This window comes from Protomyctophum parallelum (genome assembly GCF_964188405.1).
Source record: "Protomyctophum parallelum genome assembly, chromosome: 14".
In the NCBI taxonomy this organism is placed as follows: Eukaryota; Metazoa; Chordata; class Actinopteri; order Myctophiformes; family Myctophidae; genus Protomyctophum; species Protomyctophum parallelum.
In genome coordinates, this window is record NC_139709.1 from 26,097,536 (window position 1) to 26,110,644 (window position 13,109).

The following is a 13,109-nucleotide window of genomic DNA, read 5'->3' on the forward strand; positions in this document are numbered from 1 at the left end:
ATTTAGCCTGGGTGGCTTCTTCCTGGTTGTGTTACATCTAAAACCTTCCGGATGGAACAGGGCACGTCGCCTTCCTTATCGGGCTAGCTTCCCACTTGTGACTTCCAGCTCAAGGAGAGAATTAAGTGACACATCATCAACAACAACAAAAAGATGTAGGTGGAAAATGTTTCTTATTTATTTGTGTATTTGTAACATGGATGTGTTATATCGGTACATAACCCGAGATCTTAATTATAGTAAGTAACCATCGGCAAAAGATCTTGGAGTGAAGCGATGTTTTCATCCTGTGTATGTGTGTGTAATAAGGCGACGTACTTGAGGTTATTCAAATTGGCTCGCTGTCAGGTGACTGTTTATTATGTTTTCCATACACATTTTAAAGCATACAAATGATTCGAAATGCTTTAGTCTGAAGAAGACGGCGCCATGTGTCCAACATAAATAAAGTCTGTGGCTACATTAGCAATGTTTACATCTTGACAGGCATATTTATTCGCACCGTACAGACCTGTTATTAGCCCTGCTATTAAATATCCAATTAGCTAGTATAGCTATACTAGCTAATTGATTGATATTGATTTATTTTATTTACATATTGAGAATACATGACTTTGCACTGGCTAGCAATTAAATAAAGCTTTGTAGCCAGAGTTGATATTAGTTATACAGCAGTTCTCAAAGTAGGGTCCGGGGACGCTCAGATTTCCTTGAGTTGGCTCCAGGGGGTCCCAGGCAAAATCAGGTTTTACAGGTTTTAAAGCCTTATTTTATTTTTGGGGTATTCAAAAATGTGTGAGCTTAATTGTAGATCTTCTATTTTTGAAAGACTTTGACAAATATTCTCTTATAGGTCCCTGACAAATACATCTGAGCGTCTGCAGCATCCCCCCACCCCAAAAGATTGAGAACACTGTATTTGTATGTTGTTGACATACAGTAGATCACTTAATTTGACACCTGTTGGAATGAAGGGACTAGTTTGGGGCACACCCAGGTCTCAAGCATGCATATCAAGCTGCCCTGGATGGATATCCGCTGTCGCCATTAAATAGCAGTAATTTCAGTACTGGTGGAGCTTTGTCGCTACTCTGCATTAGTTATTCAATGTTCTCGTGCCGAGGAGACCTCCAAAAAGTCAAAAGTCAAAGTTGTACGATTTGTCACACACGTTACCGCAGTGAAATTTGTTCTCCGCATTTGCCCGCCAAGGAGCGGTGAGCTGCAGCCGTGCCATGCTCGGGAATCATTTGATTAGTTGATTTGACCCCCCAATCCCATTGATGCTGAGTGCCAACCAGGGAGTCTTTGGTATGACCCGGCCGGGGATCAAACCCCGACCTCCCAGTTTCAGGGCGGACACTCTAACCACAAGGCCACTGACTGGTCAATTCAATGTTCTCGTGCCGAGGAGACCTCCAAAATGTATTTGGCCGCAGACCCCCATCTGAAAATGTTTTATGCCAGTGACCCGATCACAAGGTCTTTCTAAAATGTTCAAAAATAGCAAATGTACAACCTTGCAACGCGGCACAAAGTGACGTTCTGTGAGCTTGTAGATCTGCTATTGTTAAATAGCCAACCTTAAAATCTACAATGACACAGATGCTTTCTCAGTTTGAATAGGCTAAGTTCACTATTAAAGTAAAGGTTAGTAATACGGTAGTTACTGTTTGTCTGTCCACCTGTATATGATTTGTGGGCCTAAGTTCTCTCTTCACACTCACTCAGGTGTGCCTGAACAGCAGATGTGTGGATCTCCTCGTCCACCCAGTGCTGGCTGGCTGGTTCTCTACCCGTCTCTGCCAGCTAGCTAGTTGACTGACTGACTGACTGACTGACTGACTGACCACAGTAGCTGTCCTAGCAGGATGTCATACAGTGGCAATCAATCCTGCCTGTGGGGAACAGACGACTCAGTCTCCTTCCTGGTAGGTGTGTGTGTGTGTGTGTGTGTGTGTGTGTGTGTGTGTGTGTGTGTGTGTGTGTGTGTGTGTGTGTGTGTGTGTGTGTGTGTGTGTGTGTGTGTGTGTGTGTGTGTGTGTGTGTGTGTGTGTGTGTGTGTGTGTGTGTGTGTGTGTGTGTGTGTGTGTGTGTGTGTGTGTGTGTGTGTGTGTGTGTGTGACCTGAAGAATAATAACACAATTCAATATCATCACAAAAAAATAATATATATATATCATCACAGGAAAAAATAAAACACTGTATGTACAGAGTTGGAATAAAGGAAGGGGGTGATCACCTGTTTAAGGGAGAAAAGATAATTTCCTCTCCCTTGGGCTTGCTGAAAGGTGGATTTTCAGGCCTGTGATCTGCCTTTTTTGAGGGAGGGGGTCAGCATTCCACGCTTGGGTGGCGGTGCTGTAGAAGGAGAATTTACCCATATTTGTTTTGAAAGTGGGTGGTACCAGATCGTTGTTCTCGCTCCCTCTAGTATTATGGCTGTGGGTGTCGCTCACTTTTTTCAGGTAGTTAGTCAGGTATGCGGTTACTGAGGGCATTGAGGGCAAGCCTGCATTTACAATTTTTAATGTTGACTGGGTTTTCGCAATATCCGCCCATGCAGACAGTGGAACAAATATTGTGTGTGTGTGTGTGTGTGTGTGTGTGTGTGTGTGTGTGTGTGTGTGTGTGTGTGTGTGTGTGTGTGTGTGTGTGTGTGTGTGTGTGTGTGTGTGTGTGTGTGTGTACTAGACTAGAGAGTGCCCACACGTACGTCAGAGCGCTGATCTCTGGACTTTTGGTTTCTCTGGGACTCACTCTACCCAAATGAAGTAATTGATTACACAATTGTTCCCTAAATGTTTGTGTGTGTATGAGCTGGACTGATGCTGGCTGATTTGAAAAAGACGGTAAATGAAATTATTTAACTCTTGAGTTTTTCCAGAATGATTGTTGCGCTTTTTACTTTATTTGTTTATTTAGGCGGGACACAGCATATTAATAAATACATATACACCGGATTTTGTGAAGACGCTAATTTATATCTGCAGTCCCCATAAAAAAACTAAAACAAAGCATAAAGACAAAATATTGGTCAAAACATGGGAAACTTCCTGACTCCAAAATCAGGATCTGCATCAGATTCCACAGAATTGGCATCAGTCACCCAAGAGGATATCAAATGATGTATGACTAAATGAATAATTTGATTTATTATTATTGCTAAAATGATTATAAAAAATGATCTGAAACGTACGGTATCACCCCTCATCTGCTCCCAGGTGTGTGTGTTTCACACATGGCAGGAGTGGGCGGGCATCGAAGGTCTGGAGGACTACCTGAGCTTTCTGCAGTACCTGGTGTGGATCTTCACCCCTCTGGCCGTCGTCTTCATCCTGCCCTTCCTCATCGTCTTACTGCTCTACCTGTCCATACTCTTCCTCCACATCTACAAGGTAGGAGGAGAAGGCAGCGTCTCCACTCTCCCAGCACAATGGGTCAGGGTCACAGGCCCATGTTTATGGGTCTCGAGAAAGTCAATATCAGTAGAATTTGCATTTATTTCGAAATAGTTTAAATAATCTTGAAAAGGAATCACACATTTTCAGACAAAAGAATAATAAAAAAGCAGAGCTGCAAGCTATATAGGGTAACTCTGAGTCTCGGACTGACTGAGGATTTGTCTGTGTGGCAGGTAGGTAGTACAAATGTTTGCAATGCGGATGTGACTGAATCCACATTGTGGGGCAGGTCAATAATCAACGATACATGTCAACGACACTTATTGTGGAAGTCCGTATTGTTGACATAGAAAAAATCTATGCTCCTTTTCATTGCCTCTTTCAACCATGTGAGGGACATTAATTCACATGTATTTTTAACCCATTTTGGGCGGGAACCCCTTTTGGTGTTTTAAACATGATGTTATAATTTAGCTATTGAAAAATACTAAAATAGCAAATCTACAAGCTCATAGTGCGCCACCGGTGGCACGCTATGAGCTTGTAGATCTGCTATTTTTGAAAAATCGTAAAAATGTGGTGCAAATCTTTGAATATATATTCTTTCAAAGTGACAGTGTTGTTGATGACAGTAGTATTTACAAAGATGTTATCAGATTTATTGGAACATGGCCAACTGGGTGGTTGTGAACGGGCTGATACGTATGAGGAGCTGTTGCTCTAATTGCCACGTTGGCATTATCTAGAAGTGAATAATTGCGGCCTCCTGTTGCGCTGATCTGCTCCGACAGAGAAAGAACCAGCTGAGAGAGGCGCTGCAGTCTCACAACCTCTGGGATGGAGCCAGGAAGACCCTGGCTATTATATGGGATGGACATGGAGTCATATGGCATGGTAAGTTTGTGTGTGTGTGTGTGTGTGTGTGTGTGTGTGTGTGTGTGTGTGTGTGTGTGTGTGTGTGTGTGTGTGTGTGTGTGTGTGTGTGTGTGTGTGTGTGTGTGTGTGTGTGTGTGTGTGTGTGTGTGTGTGTGTGCGTGTGCGCGCGCCTGTGCCTGCGTGCGTGTGTAGACTGCACATACTGTACTGTACTGTGTGTGTGAGAGAGGGTGTGAGAATCCTCTTGCAAGGACCCATGATGTCCTTGCCAAGGTAGAAAGATGAGTTGCAAGTAAGTACTTAAAATAGACTGGCTTTAAGTAGGCTGACTTTTACCACTTGAAATGTAGTTTCCCTAATCTGGGGGCAAACATTAGGCAAAAATAGCCTATTTTTGGGCGGTAGTGAGACTTGGTGTAGAGTAGACAGAAAAGGTTAGGGTTAGGTCCAAGACCAGTACAGTTGTACAGTAGACTAACTCGGGTTTGGTTTTACTATGAAATAGAGCGTTTGTGGTTAAAAAATACGCCATGCATCTCGCCCTTTTGCAATCTCCCAGGCTATGAAATCCATGGGATGGAGAAGGTTCCAGACGAAGGTGGAGCGTTGATTGTTTACTACCATGGAGCTATCCCCATTGACTACTACTACTTCCTGGCCAATGTTATCATCCAGAAAGGACGCACCTGTCACTCTGTAGCTGACCACTTTGTCTTCATGGTCCCAGGTACATGGACACGCATACACATGCATACATACTACTGTACTGTACGGTAGGCCTCGAGAGGACGTGCAGTCACGTGATGCATATTGTTTACAAGGCCATGTGGGACAACAAGGATAGATTGGCAAATGTGTGCATATTACCCAAATTGGCAATTGCCAGCCCATCTCTGATATCAACATGGTTAACCCATTAACACAATCATTCCCGGGATTCCTTCAAAATAGGAGCTCTGGAGTGCCGGAAAGACATGGCCGCTTTTACACTGAACCCACCCCCACTTTGTGCCACACTGCGAGCTTATACATCTCTAAATGTTTTCAAGATCTTGAAAGTGTGGGTGAACTACAGATTTTACAGGCATTTTGTGGAATCGGCCAAGAATGTGTGCGTGCGTGCGTGCCGCAGGTACTACAATGATTGCAAAAAAGATAAATTGTTGGAGTTCAGGACCCTTATAATTTGCCCCTCTATGCCGACCCAAATGCTCTGAAGATTTGATTGTTTCAATGCCAAAACCAGTAATCAAAAGCTTTGTTTGTGTGTATTTAATCATGTCATAGTTCAAGGGTCTCTCACACGCACGCACACACACATGCACACATGCACACACGGGAGGGGAATATAGCACACGCCGGCATTTCTTATTGAGCATTATACTGTAAACATAAAATGACAGACGGGCTGAATCAAAACCCTATCTAACCATGACTAATACGCTTGTCTGCTTCCAATAACTAACTACAAAAAGATGCTGAGATGCTGGCTTTCCAGCCATGTTGGCACTGTGTGCTTCCAGGCATACTGGCTCCAGGCGCGCTGTAAGATAAAGTATTATTTGATGTTGAACGCTGAACATTGCACAATGTGTCACAAGGTTAATTAGATTATTCAAGCGTTCTGTTTCATGCGGTTTCAAACTTTTTCTTGTCACACAAGGACTCCAAAATTGACTTTCATTAGATAATGGAGCGCCATTTCATTATTATTGAAATTATATTTTTAATTATGTTTTTTGTTTAAATTAAATAATTTCACATGAGAAATAGAGCAGTTAACTGCACCAATTGATGGTGGACGGTGGAAAATTACTAATGTGTCCATTTGTTTTCTCCAAACACAGACGCTATCAAATGTAACTCAATAGACGACACAGAGTCACATACCTGACAACATCGCCAGGGTTTTGCAACACAGTTCTTATATGACGCTATCTATGACAGGTACCAGTCATAGATAGCACCAGCAAAGAACTGGATGTGCTTTTTAAGCTATCTATGACAGGGCCTTCTCTGTGGCCGCCACTACCCTCTGGAATGCACTCCCCAAACACATCAGAGACACTGAAAATCCACCTGTTTAGACTAGCCTTCCCAAGCTGACGTGTTTTAAACCTATTACATGTTTTATTGGTTTGAATTCTTATGTTACTTTTTCTTTTCTAATAAAGTTGTCCTTTTCTTATGTCCCCTGGCCAACACACATCTTTGGTCTTTGAGTAACATGAAAAGCGCTATATAAGTCCCAGATATTATTATTGTTATCTAAGATTTGCCTATGGCCTGGGAAGAAAATAACGCTGTGAGTGAGCGGGGTAGTGGGAGCAAGTATGAAGAAAGAATATGGCATTTTTTATGTTTTTCTTCTGGCTTCTTCAGTTCTTGTCTAAGGCTGAATGATGGATGGTAGCTGCTTTTTGATTCAGTTTGCCGTCTAAAAAGGATCCAACTCTAGCAATAAAGGCATTTCAGCAATAGCGATTTTACACGTGGAGTCTATAAAAGTCTTTAGTGATCGTAGCATTTCAGTGTATGTTTGGCTGCTTTTGCACACCTGTAACCCTGCAAGCAGAGAAAAAATTAACTGTTTCTCCTTATCTGACTCTTGCCTTTGTTTCTCTCTCACGTTTTCTCACAGGCTTTAATTCCCTCTCTTATGTTCTATTGTATTGTGTTCCCTCTATTGCTGTAGGCTTCAAGCTGCTGTTGGAGGTGTTTAGTGTGATTCACGGACCCCAGGAGGAGTGTGTTCGGGCCCTACGGAGTGGCCATCTCTTGGGCATCTCTCCGGGCGGGGTCAGGGAGGCTTTGTTCAGTGACGAGACCTACCAACTGCTTTGGGGGAAACGGAAAGGATTCGCACAAGTCGCCATCGACGCAAAAGTGGTATGTTTCTGTGTTTGATTTTGTCCATTTTGTTATAGTTTTTATTTTTAGACATACACTACTTGCTGTATCCACTGCTGTTAAACACTATTAGCCTAGTTATTATTCTAACTAACTTATTCTAAGACAAGTATTCTACATTATTGTTAAGCACTGTGTGTAAACTCGGTTATTATTTTCATATTGTTAAGATATAATCTTAGTTATGATTTTTGCTCAACAGAAATCCTATTTGATTTTCTTTCTCTGCCTTTCTGTCACTCTTTCAAGCCAATAATTCCGATGTTTACTGCGAACGTGCGGGAAGGCTTCCGGTCGCTGGGACCACTGAGTAAGTACAGGAAAAAAAGCAGTCAAAACTATGTTGAGTCATTGGAATACATTAGCCATTTAGGGGCACGGTGGCACAGTTGGTAGTGCTGTCGCCTCACAGCTAGAAGGTCCTGGGTTCGATTCCCGCTGGGGACGCTGTGGGCACTGGCGGCGTGTTCCCTCCTCCGCGTCATCAGTGCCCATACCCGAGGCGGGGGTTGGCGAAAGGGCGTTTCTGTGTGGAGTTTGCATGTTCTCCCCATGTCCCCTAGGGTAGATACCCACACAAAAACATGCCGTAATCCTGGTCTCTAAAACTACCTCCCCCTGGCCAGCCGGGGCGCCTGATGGAGGGGAAAGGAACTGGTCGGAATAACGTGTCCCTTCCATGCGCTACATCTGGCCGGGGAAATTCCCCTCTGTCAGGTGAAAAGAAGCAGTTTGGACTCCTCATGCATAGAAGGAGGCATGAGGTCGGCCCAGGCCGTAGCGTAACGGTCTGGGCACCGGACTGGTAATCCAGTCGCAGTGTGCCGCGGGTTCGACTCCCGGACCCGACACGGCCTTTACTGCATGTCATCCCCCCATCTCTCTCCCGTTTCCTGTCAGCCTACTGTCTGTCCCTTCAAAAATCAATAAAAGGCGTAAGCCGCAAAAAATATCTTAAAAAAAAAAAAAAGGAGGCATGAGGTCAGTCCGCTGCCCCCCCAGGTTGGCAGAGGAAGTGTAGCGCCCAGGATTACATTAGAGAATTGGCACTGGCAAAAAGGAATACATTCGCCAACCTCGTAGTCTGGAAGAACCTACATTCAGTGTATTGGTTTTTGGAGTGACAAAACTCAATACGCTAAACGTAGCAATTCTAGAAGCATTAGTGAATATGAAGTAGATGTCAAAACCATGACTTCACTAGACTATCTTATCTAACTATAAATGCACCAAGTCTATGTGTGTGTGTGTGTGTGTGTGTGTGTGTGTGTGTGTGTGTGTGTGTGTGTAATCCACGTAACTCAAGAACCATTCGACACACACGTTCCACACCTCCACAGGGAGTGCAGTGCCTGATGTCGAGTCGGTCGGACCCACGGTTGTCCTGACTCTGCCCGGGCCAGACTCCATATTTGGGCATGCCTAAATACGGGTTCTTCCCACCGACTTCTGACATTCTGACGTCTGCATAGACTCCATATTTGGGCATGCCTGACAAAGAACTCCATATATGGTAATAAATGGGACACAGATATAATATCTGGGTGGGGCATTCATTTCCAACTTGCATCGTTCCAAGTAGGCCAGTGCCCAACGGGCACCGGTGTAGAGGCTCCAACGGGCACCGCTCTAGTATACCAAATTTCGCTCTTTAAACAAAAGAAGCCTGTTGACTGCCGGACTATTTCTCTCAATCCTTGTTTATGGTTTTCTCCCTCCCTATCTGCTTCTTTCTTTGTCCATTCATATCTCTCTGTGTTGTCTGTTTATAATGTATGTCAATGCTTCACCCCCACCTTCAAGGGTTTTTCCGTTGGGTGTACGAGAGATTTCGGCTGCCCGTAGCTCCAGTGTATGGGGGCTTCCCCGTAAAATTCCGCACTTACTTGGGTGACCCTATCCCATATGACCCCAACCAAACTGCTGATGAGCTGGCAGAGAAAGTAAGTAAGCAGTATTAGGATCACAAAATACCTTAAACTAGTTCTGCTGTGAGAGGTGTGATAACCCAGATACTTTCTTCCGCTTATTGATTTGTATGTATGTTGTATTTCACCGCGGATGGATTCCGAGGTGAAATACATATCATTTTGGGGGTCTTTGACATGAAAAGAAAAGTTTGAGAACCACTGACATAGAAACATAGTTTAACTTTTTTTGGAAAACTGTAGGTGTTCAGAAGACATTTTGTGTGCTGAATTCAGCTGTGCTGTCCTTGGTGTGGTGTGTCCAGGTGCAGAATGCTGTCCAGTCCCTCATTGACCAGCACCAGCAGATCCCTGGGAACATCCTGCGTGCGCTGCTGGAACGCTTCCGCACAAGACACAAAGAGGAATGATCCTTCGCACGTCCACAATGTTCACTGTAAGCCCCACCAGGTGCCATGCTAGGGTAACTTCTTCCTTTTTACACTGACCCAGGGTTAAGCTCTATAATGTTAAGGTGGCGGTTGGCGCTGAAATCATTGAAGCACAGTTATAGTCCTAATTTCTGGGAATGAACAGCACGGTCAGAAGGTTCTCTGACCAGTCCTGTTTCTTGTCTGAACGTACCCAACGTGCTTTGGTTTAAATGTCAGGTTAGCAAAGGCTTAAACTAGTCTAGAACACAGCACTGGCACAATATGCGTGTGTAAAATGCTAGATACCTACAAAAGCTTTCCAAACCAAACTCCATACTAAATATGGACTCAGGAACACACAAGACAAGAAGGTTGAGCCAGCTAGATATACAAACAGTTATGGATATGCATTATTTATGGCCTGCAGTTGCCAACTTGTGCACCACATAACCCAAACATAAATAGTACAACTTTTATGAAGGCTCTATGCATAAAAGATGTCTGAATATATCTTTGGCCAAGGTATGCATACAGTATATTTAGTATATATTAAATTGGCCATTGGTCATGACATCGATTTCTTTGGACATGAGAGGTATTTGAAAATGAACACTCTGAATATACTGTGTGTACAGTAATCTGTGAATCAAAGCACTTCATTATGGAGATAGTTGCAGAGATGGTAACACTATTATTTGGGGTCTGGTCTGAGTATGAAGCATTCATACATTATCTCAGAACAATTATCGCAACCCTTGATATTCAAAGTTTGTCTGTTTTTTACAGTCAGTGAAACTGAACTGTCAAGGACTCTTATGTCGCCACATAATTAGATTTAAGGTCTATAATCAGAGCTGTACTGCCGACAGAGTGGCCTTTGCAGCTTTATGCTAGAGTCTTTCTGAAGGATGTGGCTGAAAGGCATCAATAGATGCCCATGGGGAAGAAATAGATTTCAAGCCATTCACAGGATGAACAAATAATGCTCATGAGGGTGCAAACCGTGTCCGCACCAACATGTCTTGTTCTACGCATGTCCTGATTGTGAGCTTGACCTTTGACACCTGAGGCCGATTCTACATAGCCTTCTAAGTATGAGTAGTTTTCAAACGTTTTTGTGCCAAAGACTCCCAAAAGGATATATTTATTTGGCTGCAGACTTTATTTAGTAGGTATTGGATGGAGCCCGCACACCACAGGTATAAGAAAGATGTTCTTTATTGAAATACTGACAACGCTTCGATCTATTTGATCTTCATCAGGTCAGATGACCTACTGAAGTTTATTTAGTCCAGCACCCAGCCTGTCGATGTGCGTATTCTACGTCCGCTCTGCAGACTTTATTTAAACATATTCTCTTCAGAAAATCGTACACGATCATTCCCTCCAAGTTTTATTAAAATTTGCCTGCCATTCTCAAGTCAGACAAACTAGACAGACTAGACTGATTACAATTCCCTGCTATGTATTGCTGCGGGCAGGGTAAGAAACGTACATTCCTTCTCATTTCCTTTAACAACATTTTAAAATGTCTGAATAGAATCTGATGATCGCATTCCAAGGTTTATCCAATTTACCAATACACAGGAGGTCTACTCTAGAAGTAAAGGTGGAATTGATATGAGAATAAGATAATATATTAATAAGGTAAAAAACAAATAAGTAATGTCATACATAAAATGTAGATGAAAATAAATGCCTAAACAAATCTGATAGCAAGTATATCAAATATACTGTAGCAGCTATGGTATGTTATTAGTACTAGATACAGTAAGCAAGTAAAAAGACATTAGAAAGTGAGCTCCAACAACAAATGTCACTAAGGCTAATTGCCTTGGCTTGATAATTTAGCAAGTTCCTGATATGAACCAAATCATATTTCACACAAAGCAAAGTATATTATTATTATTAGTATTATTAGTATTGTTATTAGCTCATTTAGTCACTTTCAATATTTTGAAGCAATCAAACTGAAAGTGAATTTACCTTAGTCCTGTTCTTCTTTCCTCCTTTTGAATTATGTCATGTTGTGGCTTAAAGCATAACTTTTCCCAGAAACTGGCTTTGAGCTTGGACAGTCTAACGCAGTATAGTTAACATCCTTTTTTTTATGTTTATTCTTTTTTTACATTGAAATCTTCCTTTTGACTACCTCAAAACAGACATGGCCTCACTCTGTGATCTTTGGAGACAGGACCCCAGGCTGGGATGCACTGGTCTAACATACCTTTCAAGCTACACTGCTATTTCTCCTGTGATGTGCCCACTGCACTTACTGGCACAGGGAGACTTTTATTATGTGCCTGCTGCACTTAACTGGCACAGGAACCATTTTGGAGAATAGCCCAAATCAACATTCTAACTAAGTGCAGCTTAATCTCAGTGCATGGTTCTCAATGGGTTTTGCCCATTGAACATGAAATCAGTAATAACACTACTATGATCCGTTTAAAAGTTACATTTCTTGAACTTTCCAGAGCAACTCGTGAACCCTTTTTGTTTCCACAACCCATGTAGTGAGAAGAAGCACTGCTGCAGTGCTACAGTAGACTCTCACCAGGGTGCCTGATTTATGTGGTGGTCCTGAGGTCAATGAAGTCACTTTTGGTTAAACCACTATAAACCTGCCGGTGCCCTATTTGTGTACATTTGTCACGTCATTCAAAATGTAAAAAAAAGAAAAGAAATATATAGCTATAGCTAATATTGACAAGCTCAGCGCGTCACGAGTCACGATGCTTTGTGAGGTGCTATTTCTAAATAGCTGAAGTATGAAATAGGACGTTAAACGGATTGGTCATCTTTAACCAGGTTAGCAGTTATATACTAACACAGTTATTTATAATATCATTAAAACAAGTGTTGACTTTTAGTTACTGACAGACATGGTACAGTGCATCACATTACTAGTGTATAATTGTGTACCTCTCCCATGCAAATGCTTTTGCAGTCACCTAGTGCATTCGTCTTTATTAGAAAAGAATAACACATGTTATGTGTAATCTTTTATGTAAAGTTTAATCTTTTGTTGTGTAAAGTCTAAATCGCAACTCTTATCTTTTTATTGCCAAAAAATGTGCTTTAAAGAAATTGTGTTTTGTTCCGGTGTGATCGTGTATATACAGTATTTGCATGTATGTACAGTATGTAAATATTCTGATTCCACAATGATTTAACACACTTTAATCACTGCCAGTGATGACTATGTTTAAAAATGGGATAATTAAAAATGGGATAATTAATTGTGATTTTTTAACGTCTGTAAAAAGGTAAAGTAATATATACTGTTTGCACTTTCAGAATGTAAGGTCCACTATATGTGTATCATTGTGGTTGAAGACAGTAATTTCAAATAAATATATTTTATTATGAACTGTTGTGATTACTGACCTACTGAACACTCATTACACATCAATCATATTTATATACACACACACACACACACACACACACACACACACACACACACATAAATCAGAGGATCAACAAAATAGAAATGTATGTTCTGATCACCAGGTGAACCTGCAGTCTGCATGTCGATCTTCTGTTTTTCCTGCACCTGTCCTCAACACTGCAAT

At 42.1% G+C, this 13,109-nt stretch overlaps 1 protein-coding gene across 2 annotated transcripts; it reads left to right on the forward strand.

Moving 5' to 3' along the window:
* The first annotated feature begins 58 nt into the window (after positions 1-58).
* tmem68 (transmembrane protein 68) lies at positions 59-12,866 on the forward strand. 2 transcript variants are annotated; one of them, XM_083783029.1, is made up of 10 exons: positions 59-155; positions 1,732-1,931; positions 3,225-3,398; positions 4,196-4,298; positions 4,840-5,007; positions 6,976-7,169; positions 7,440-7,500; positions 8,994-9,133; positions 9,424-9,554; positions 11,694-12,866. In XM_083783029.1, exons 2-9 carry the CDS (start codon positions 1,872-1,874, stop codon positions 9,526-9,528), a joined length of 1,005 nt encoding a protein of 334 aa, XP_083639155.1. In that variant the 5' UTR covers positions 59-155; positions 1,732-1,871; the 3' UTR covers positions 9,529-9,554; positions 11,694-12,866. The 2 variants fall into 2 exon arrangements, with proteins under 2 accessions (XP_083639155.1, XP_083639154.1); XM_083783028.1 differs by having other exon boundaries at positions 9,424-12,866.
* The last annotated feature ends 243 nt before the right edge of the window (positions 12,867-13,109 follow it).

Bases quoted from the DNA above. Each gene is read 5' to 3' on its own strand.
- tmem68 (XM_083783028.1), top strand. From the start codon at position 1,872: ATGTCATACAGTGGCAATCAATCCTGCCTGTGGGGAACAGACGACTCA. The intron at 1,932-3,224 runs GTAGGTGTGTGT...ATCTGCTCCCAG, and splicing joins ACGACTCAGTCTCCTTCCTG to GTGTGTGTGTTTCACACATG. The intron at 9,134-9,423 runs GTAAGTAAGCAG...TGGTGTGTCCAG, and splicing joins CTGATGAGCTGGCAGAGAAA to GTGCAGAATGCTGTCCAGTC.